General features: G+C 31.4%; 1 protein-coding gene across 2 annotated transcripts; it reads left to right on the forward strand.

The window, feature by feature from the left end:
- Positions 1 to 1,674: 1,674 nt before the first annotated feature.
- LOC114167158 (serine/threonine-protein kinase MHK) lies at positions 1,675 to 9,306 on the forward strand. 2 transcript variants are annotated; one of them, XM_028052144.1, is made up of 19 exons: positions 1,675 to 1,872; positions 3,032 to 3,145; positions 3,288 to 3,364; positions 3,464 to 3,542; positions 4,088 to 4,156; positions 4,285 to 4,374; positions 4,517 to 4,655; positions 4,781 to 4,883; positions 5,069 to 5,121; positions 5,575 to 5,641; positions 6,365 to 6,476; positions 6,571 to 6,636; positions 6,739 to 6,807; positions 6,875 to 6,935; positions 7,079 to 7,183; positions 7,932 to 7,966; positions 8,078 to 8,123; positions 8,624 to 8,699; positions 8,888 to 9,306. In XM_028052144.1, the coding sequence occupies exons 3-19, from the start codon at positions 3,357 to 3,359 to the stop codon at positions 9,018 to 9,020; spliced, it is 1,311 nt and encodes a 436-aa protein (XP_027907945.1). In that variant the 5' UTR covers positions 1,675 to 1,872; positions 3,032 to 3,145; positions 3,288 to 3,356; the 3' UTR covers positions 9,021 to 9,306. The 2 variants fall into 2 exon arrangements, with proteins under 2 accessions (XP_027907945.1, XP_027907947.1); XM_028052146.1 differs by lacking the exon at positions 3,032 to 3,145.
- Positions 9,307 to 9,874: the final 568 nt, after the last annotated feature.

Below are 9,874 nucleotides of genomic sequence, written 5' to 3' on the forward strand. Positions count from 1 at the left end.
CAATCTATAAATTGTTTTTATTTTTCAGTTTTAAAACCAATTAAATAACAACCAGTTTAGACGTTAGAGAAAAGAATAAAAACTCAAAAATCTTTCAAAAGGGTTTTAAAAACAGTTCTAACAAAAACTGCATATATGCTTAGCCAACAACAGTGAACGAAATCAGCTTATAATTTTTAAAATGTTAAAAAATAAAATTGCAACAGAAGAAACTATAAATAATGTTGTTTCGCGAAGGGAAAAGTTAAAATTTCTATTATATTTCCTAATATTCTGACTATAAATAAATATTAAATAAAAATTTTCATTCATTAAAAATGTAAATACTTTATATTTTCAATTAATAAAAAAATAATTTATAAGATGTCATCAACATTCTAGAAAGAAACTATTCTTCGACCAAATCCAGCCCTCGGATCTGAAACAGGATATGCTAAGGAATAATTGTATGAAAAGACGATAAAACCAGAAAATTATTGTTAATGACTTTGACATCCCTTATCCTTATCCATCCAACACAAGGGGTAAAATTGTCTCGCGATCGGATATTGAGGGTATACTCGTCTTTTCAATGGCTAAAGTGAGGGGCAAAATCGACAATGAAGTATTTCCGTAATTATGGAAGTCGTTGGAGGGCAAAAGCGTAATATCAAGGAAACATTTTCATATCAATGTGGGGACCACAGCCCCCACCCCACTAACAGCCAAGCAATCTCTATTTAAATCTTTTAAAGGAATAAAATAATGAAATAAATGCTTAGAATATTTCTTCCCTCCCATATTTTAATTATGCTTTATTGTATTTTTGTTTCAGAATTATATTTTTCCTTTATTTATCATGGTTATTTTTGTAAATTTAACTTTCTATTTTTCACCAATTTTAATTTATATTACTCTATTTTTTAATCATTCTATTAATATAAATATTTATTATTATTATTATTATTATAATAATAATAATAGTCTAACTTTATTCTATCTTTAAATTTAACATTTAATATTTTTTTCATAATTATGTTATTAATATTTTTATAATAATCAATGAAGTATGACAGAGTATTTTTATTGAGATTTTATCTTTCAATTACTTATTTGAATAAGTTGAAAAATCTCTCTGTAAAATGAAGTTATAATTTTTTTAAATATTGAAATAAAATGAAAAAGGGACAATCAACCTTTTTCAATTTATTATTTTATTAATTAATTAGTTTTTTTTTAATTAAGATATATGATTGTATAGGTTTGTCAAATTCGATTCTAAAAGAATGAAAATCTTAATTTAATCTGTGAGAATGTAAAAAGTAAAATAATTAGGTGGATTGAAAAGTTTCATCGTATTATTTTATTATTAAAACTTAATTTAAAAAATAAATTTGAATTAACATATATTTTTTAGGTTTAATTCGACATTAAATTATAAAATGTGTGGACTAAGTCCGATTACTATATATCTATTTATTTTGGGAGACTAAATCAAATTATATTTAAAAAACTCGATTTAGGTCTTTTATTTTTCAAACACTTGCGCGACCTACTTTACATTTATATCCAATATTTTAAAAATGTTATTTGTCAACTTACAAATAAATTTGTATTTTTAAATTTTAACAAAAGTAAAAAATATTATATTTATTTATTTCTTTGGTTTCTTCTCCTTCCTTTTTCATCTATGGAATCCTTCCCCTCTCACTCATATGGCTTCTTCGCAAATCCGAATTTCCTCTCTCTAAAACTTTTCTCTCTCCTCTTCTCTCTCTTTCTCCCTACGAATTCATTTTTCTCGTTTCTTTACCGAGAAAGTTCATTCACATTGCCGATCTGTGCTTGCTTATCTCTTGATTCCGCTCTGATTCTTTCGAATTCTCACACGCGGTGAGTTCTTCGTCTTTTCATTTTCTTTTTCCAAATTTTTCTTCGTGCGTTACGTCAAATTTCGATTCTTTGTGTTGCTTTCGTCTCCTCTGGTTTGTAGCTGCCACGTAAACTCAAATGCAGCTTGAATTGTAGTCTGTTTTTCCTTTGCGATCGGTTTATTTCATAGGAGAATGAGGAATGGAAAAGAAAGCCGAGTTCTTTCTTACTTGCTCTGAGTTCAAACAATACTTTATGGATTCATCACAATGGAAAATACCCGAAATTGTGTTTTCTGAATTGTTTCGGACCAGGTTGTATTGAGCGCGCGTATTCTTTGTGCAAAACTGTTATAATTTTGAGGGAAAGACTTTTTATGGTTAGATTGTGAAGAAAACTTCTTCTTAGTCTTTTTTACATATGCATACATATCTTGTGTTTATGTTTATAGCCCTTGTTTGGATTTACTTATTTGGGGTACATAAATATATATATATATATATATATATATATATATATATATATATATATATATATATATATATATATATATATATTATATTATATTTCTTTGGTTTCTTTATATAACTTTAAAAAAAAATCGTTTTCCATACTTTAGGCTAAACAAAGCACGTTAAAGTTACATTTTTTTCTTTCTTTCGTTTTTTGTTTAATTTCTTTGTTGTCTTGTCTGATATGGATTCTTTGGTCTGATTTACTTGCTGGTTGCGACTCTGGATTGTCGACCAATAGATTTTGGTTTTTGTGGGTAGATAAAATAGAGTGATATGAGTTTAATTGTTGGTTATAATATTGTACCGGCGTAGAGGGTAGGCATCCGTTAGAATTCTTATGCAACAAGCAATGATTACTGTTGTGTTGCTAGGATCCGAGTGTGCGTGGGAAGCTTTGTTTTCTGATCAATGTTTTATTTTATTGCTGGGTAGATTAGTGGAGTAAATTCCACGAATTCTTTGGGCTTAGGCCCCCCTCCCCCCTTTAGAGGTTTGAAAGACAAACCTTTCACTTGTCTGACAATTGAGCGATATTTTCACTGTTGATTTTGCACAGTGAAATAATATAATACTGCATTTTCCTATTAATGCACTTTTTAAGTGCAAGTATTGTTCGCTAATTTGTGTAATTTTCAAAGCACGGACGTTTATATTTTGTACTGCAGGTTATCACTTGTTCTCCAATGTATGGGCTCAGTTTGAAGTCGGTTTAGTCAAACTGAACATGGATATTCATCTAAAATGATAAAGACTTCACCCGGACACTGGGTTTTCTGAAGGTTGCAACATGTTGACGGACCTCTCCCTTTTTGTAGATAACTTCTACAATGAAAAGTGGATTGTTGATGATACTAAATGCTTCATGCTATATTTTAACTCTAACCCATGTCTGCAAACTAAGTGCCGACACTGTGTTGACAGTTAGCCATCTCTTTATGGAATCTGTTCCAGTCTCTCTGAAGTGTTATTTATAGTGCTGTAATTCTAGCAATGGAAAGGTTAGTTTCTTCTTATCCATTGACTTGTACATTGTTTCTGGTCCTTCAATTCTCTCATTAAATTACATTTTTCCTTGTCTGCTCTTTTCTTCTTTTCAGATATAAAATTTTGAGAGAGCTCGGGGATGGTTCTTGCGGTCATGTATATAAAGCCCGTGATATGCGAACATACGAGATTGTAAGAAAATCTTGCTAGCTAGCACAATTCTTTTCGAATTTAGCGTATTTATCTACTCATATTCTTTAATATTCTTGTGCAGTTATCTTTTGTTGTTGTTAGATTCGTCCTATATAGTAAATGGCCTTTTCAAGTTCCCTTGTCCATTTAATATTCTTTTTGAGTATTAACTTTGTTGGTGATTTTTTTTCCCTCCAAGCTTTCATGCTTTTATCTGTTTGATTCTCTGATAAAATTAAAAAAAAGGCTGATCTACAATTTCTATTTTTTGTAAGACATTCTTTTAAGGATAACAACTTATTCTGTTAGACTAATGTGATAACAATGTTAACATTCATCATGTTTACATTGTATATTGAAATGGATACACTTCTTTTTGCTTTAATTTATAAACGTTGCTTTTGTTTTCTGGGATGCTCCTTTGAGAGGTACACTTACTGCACTCATTTAGGCAGTGGCTTCTTTCATTGTTGTTTAAACCTGCACTTTCTGATGTTACATTTTTTAGTATCTTCTGATGTTATGCTCGTGATTTTGTCTATCAGGTTGCTGTCAAAAAGTTGAAAAGAAAGTTTTGTTTCTGGGAAGAATACACAAATTTAAGAGAAGTTAAGGTATGTTCTGTAGCATTTGTTTTTATGGAGTTATAGATGGCTTTTCCCTTCCTTGAACTGTAATCAGATTTTGTTTAAATTATAGATGGCTTTTCCCTTCATTAATGTGTATTGTGCTCCTTCTGCAGGCCCTCCGTAAAATGAATCACCCAAATATCATAAAGTTGAAAGAGGTTGTTAGAGAAAATAATGAACTATTTTTCATTTTTGAATACATGGTAAAGAAAGTCATCCTCTGGTCATTTATGTTTTATCACTACACTACTATGCAGTTTATCCAAAACTCTTTAATCTCTATAATTAAGGTTGAATGTTCTGTATTGACACTTGCTTGACAGTGACTAGATTTCATCTGTTCAGGATTGTAATCTTTATCAATTAATAAAGGAGAGAGAAAAACCCTTTTCAGAAGAAGAGATACGGTGCTTTGTGAGGCAAATGCTGGAAGGACTTAGTCATATGCACAAGAAAGGATTCTTTCATCGGGATTTAAAACCTGGTAAGGCATATAATTTCATTTAACAAATTTTGGACAGCATAATATTTTGTTTAAACTTTTCAGTTCAATCTTTCTAAAAGGTGATATGGCTTTTTAACTGATGAAAAATGATTTCTGCTATGCAGAGAATTTGCTGGTAACAAATGATGTTTTGAAAATTGCTGATTTTGGACTGGCTAGAGAAGTATCATCGATGCCTCCATATACTCAATATGTTTCCACACGGTGGTAAGTCATATTCTTTTGTCGCACATTTATAATGTCAGTATACATTTTTCAATGTACAATTTGTGATGTCACCTTAAAAGTCTTTATCCACTGTTGTGTGTACATTTTGTCCTGAGGTTTCTTTTTTATTCTCATAATCTTATCATCATTATTAAATTTAATGTATTTTTATCTTTGTAATTAAGGTATCGAGCTCCAGAAGTTTTGTTGCGAGCCCCTTCTTATACTCCTGCTGTCGGTAGGCTTAAATCTCCTTTTAACTTCAATTTTTCTGGTTGTATTTGTTTCTTGTATAGATAGTGGGCTGGTGCTTGTATTCGGAAACTATGATGGAATGGCTTTGGAGGAAACAGTTTAGATATGTAGTTTCTTCTGCCTCAATCTGTTTTTCCATGGGATCTGCCAAAAGCAAATCCAGACATCATTAGCTGGGGATGATTAGTTTGTCTGTACTATCTAGAGTATTTTCAAATATGGCTTATTTGTGGATAAAATACCTTGTTTCCTTGCCTTATTTTACTGTTTAATGAAGTTTAAGCTATGCTCACTTGACATGGAACTTCAACAATAGAAATTAATGAGAAAGGGATTTTACATGAATGTGAACAATCTCTGTGGCCAAACTTGTTTACCATTATTTATTCTGTAACTCTAAGATGATGGTATGATTGCTTTCTTAAATTATTTGCAGACATGTGGGCAGTTGGTGCTATATTAGCTGAGCTTTTTACTTTGACCCCTTTATTTCCTGGTGAAAGGTATGTTTTTATCCTGGATTTTATGCATTTGGTCTCTAACTGTAAAGTTACTAATAATTGTATTTTGTTAGTTATACATTTAGCTTTGATCCGTTGAATGTATTTTTTTGAGCCCTTTGTGCATTTACTGAACAATTTTCCATAAACAAAATGTCAATTTGCTATGCTCTCTGCATTTGCATGTGGATGGCATTAAAAAATTTTGCTACCAAAGGTAAAACCTGTGATATTATAATAAAGGGCAATCATGTTCAAAGGAAATTCAAAGTAACCACTAGATCAAGGTGCATTGGCATATTTTCACTTTCTGTAATTTGAAACATTTTGTCGGGTCCTAGATGAAATGTTTAATGATTTTGATTTCAATGACTAATATACTTGTGGGCCAGATTGTTTTTAAGGCTTAATTATACATATCTAACTTTCGAAGTCATATTTGAAATGTACAGAAATTTTGTTCTATGGATCAAGGCATTTGTGTACTGATGTTTTTCTTCATATGAAATAATTTTTTTTTGTTAAAAGCAAAATTTTCACACCTCTTAAATATACTTCATCTTGGTGTGTTTATTTTCCTTTTTCTTTACTTATCACACATGTATAGAACTTTTGTTCAATGTAAATTGTATTTGATATTGATTCAGATGGTATATGTTTATTCATAAGATTGAATTATTATGCTGTTTCATTGCATCTTATAAAATTACTTTTCTTCATTGACAGTGAAATAGATCAATTGTACAAAATATATGGCATTCTTGGGATGCCTGATTCCTCTGCTTTCACCATCGGGGCAAACAACTCTCAATTATTGGATTTGGTTTCTCATGAAATTGTATGTGTTCACGTAGCAGGAGTTCAGTCATGTACCAGTTGTATTATTATTCTTTTTTTTTCTTTATTATTTTTAATCCCCGATTCTTGTGCAGGTTCCACCTGTGAAACTTTCTAACATCATTCCAAATGCTAGTTCGGAAGCTATAGACTTGATGACAGTATGTTTTAGTTAATTGAATCTCTTTTTTTCTCTGTGCAAGTATACACACACTGACCTTGTAAATACTGCTATCCTCTAATATTCACTACAAAATCTGTAGCAACTGCTACATTGGGACCCATCAAGAAGGCCAGATGCAGATCAGTCATTACAACATCCATTTTTCCATGTAAGTTTCTCTTGAAGCCTATTCTTCTTCACTTAATCTCTTCAATTTACTAATATATTCTATATAGGTGAATGCATGGGTTCCTTGTCCACTCAGTGATCCACTCGAGCTGAAGCTGAGTAGCAAGAGTAGGGAATTTTATCTTTTATTTGTGTTTTTTATCCTCGTATTATCTTTACACATTTCAGTTTGTCTCATCTTAAAATGCTAATTGCACTGTTATAGGTATTTGGCTCTACTGTTTATTGTTTTCTTCTTTCACTACTTACAGGGGCAAAGCCAAATCTCGAGCTGAAACTGCAGGATTTTGGCCCTGATCCCGATGATTGTTTTCTTGGCTTGACTTTAGCTGTAAAGCCCAGTGTTTCAAACATAGGTAAATAGAACCTTAACTAATTATTTAACCATAGTAAAAGTAACAGATTTGAATTATATGATATTGTCTACATTGATCTGTTTTTTCTTTTTGAAAGTCATGTGATGCAAATGATAAAGTATTAAATAGCAAACGAAATACTGTAATATAAATATGAAACTATTTCCAATGTATCATTTAACATAATCTAAATTATTATGAGATATAATTATGTCGTCTTCTAAATATTCTAGTGGATAAAATTGAAAAAGGGTAATGCTTTCTTACAAAGAGGTTTAATGGCTCAATTGTATGATGAGAAAATAGTGGTCATCGTTAATTCGAATGTTTATTTATGCAAATATATGCTAGATTGTTTATTTATCCAAATGTATGTCAATTGAAGGTGTCATTTGCGGCAATATTCATTAGTAAAGTAGTTGTTACTTTGGTTGTTTGAATTGATATGGCCCTAATTACTCTTTTACGGGAGTTTTGAAATTTACAAGTTCTGTATTCTCTCCGGAGAAATATTCTGATTTCCTGGAAACCCTTGGCCTGCATCTGTTGTCAGTTACAATTTGTTGAAAATGGTTTTCAATTTGATATGTTGAGTAGTTATTTGAGTTGTTTAAATCTTTACAGTTATTATTCTTCACTTAGTAAATTGTGCAACCCTTTGGCCTTTTACATTTCAAAGGTTTTTTATTTTCCTTGTTTTATCAATAAAATGCCCTTTGCTGACCATTAATTTGTCTTTTTGCTGCAGATGTGGTCCAAAATGTATCGCACGGTGTAAGAGAGGTTGGTATATGGTGCTGTTAATCCTGCAGCATGTTATATTTAATGTTTTGCAATCCTAATACAACCGTTGTTTACCTCTATTTTGACTTAATCCACCATATGAACATGCAGAACATGCTATTTTGCTCAGATTTTAATGATCATTCAGACCAGTCAGGTGATAATCAGTTTCTTACCTTCTATTTGCGTTGTAATCTTTGATAAGTTTTGTTATTTTTACAAAGATATTCAGGCCTGATTTATATTTTAGGAAATATTCATTCTACTTTCTCTGTTTTGTTCCAATATATGAACTATGGTAATGGTGAAAGAATAATTTTCTAGTATAAAGAAGAAATCATTCTATTTTCACAAGCAAGTTTAGTGTGTTCGTTACATGGGGTTGAGAATAACTCCTAACCATGCTTTGGCTCAATAATGAGAACTCAAACTCATAGGATTTATGATGGGACAACAAAGCGTAGGTGTGTAACGCAATGATGATACATTTAACCAATTGAAACCTCTTTAGCAAGGGCCAAATTAACTGAGCATTGTTATGACGCCTAAGTAAAACAATCCTGTGCCACATGATATAGTTTATTAATCTTTTGATGACATGAGTTTCTTGTTCAAAACTCGATGATGATGACGAGTTATATTTATTTCGTGATATAGTATTCTGGACCTTATTATCTCCTGATCGAAATGGTGTTGCTAACTCCGCAGAGACTTCACTGTCACTGTCATTCAGGTAAAAATGCCTTTTTCCTTTTCTCATATTGTTCATTGTCCATTGATATTTTGTTTTTTTCTTATCTCTTATTTTAGCACCAAGTTAAATTTAGGAAAAAATAAAAATAAAAATAAAATTTGAATTATAATTATAATTATAATTTGTTTTATAACCTGAATATAGAGATATTGTTTTACTGTTTCCAGTTCAGTGCAACAACATCCGCCGATTGGAGTTCCACAGTCTACGGGATTTTCTTTTCAGCCTTTGCAGCCTAACATCTTAACTACACCATTTTTGGCACTGTCTTCTCCCTTCCAGCGCGGCCACTGCCTTTGAATCACTCAACTTTGAACTCCAGCAGTATGATATGGAATCTTTATCATATGCATATAATACTTTTTATTTATTGAAAATTAATATTTTGTGTACAGTTCTGTTTTCACTCAAAATAGTTTCTTCACTCCTTGCCATGAAATATAATGTAATTACCGAGCAAATTCTATAATGATACTTGATTCCATTCCTTAACTGTAACATCACAATTGAGACCGTGTAATTCCGGAACTTAAATAGAGAGCATGAAAGACATATCAAAGTCCTTGTTTCTTTAATATTCTAAAAAGATTCTTTTTCTTTTTTTGAACCTTGTTTTGTCCTAGTATAAGTGCTTGCTTCTTGACTACATCTTTATTTTCCAAAATGGTAACCTATGAATGAATACATAAATAGAGCACTTTAGTTTTATGCTTCTTTAATTTGATTGAAAACTGACACATGGTCCAACTTAAAAGTTAAGCAACCGGGGCTTATCTAGGTACAACTGCAAAGGTGGTTTGGTTCTTATTTGTTGTTTATTAGGAAAAAGGTGTTAAGTATTTTCAGGATAATGATACAACGTCTCAGTTATTTGACTCCAATCTTATCCGCCTACATGGCATTCATTATTTTAATAATTTTAAATGAAACGGTAATTGGAGGCAGTGTCCCAAGTGAGTTTGTGTCATGTGCACGCACGGTGAATTGGAGAAACATTTTAAAAAAACACAGTGCGTTGGTTCTTTTCTCTCGTTTCTTCCTCGTAAGTTTCTTCTTTCTTCTTCGAGCAGGTCACACAAGCACATAGGCATTTGTATTGCAAGAGTTTTTTCTTCCCCAAAAGGCTATCCTTCCATAAAGGTTGGTGTTGTGGG

Source organism: Vigna unguiculata, chromosome 10 (assembly GCF_004118075.2).
Source record: "Vigna unguiculata cultivar IT97K-499-35 chromosome 10, ASM411807v1, whole genome shotgun sequence".
Classification (NCBI taxonomy): Eukaryota; Viridiplantae; Streptophyta; class Magnoliopsida; order Fabales; family Fabaceae; genus Vigna; species Vigna unguiculata.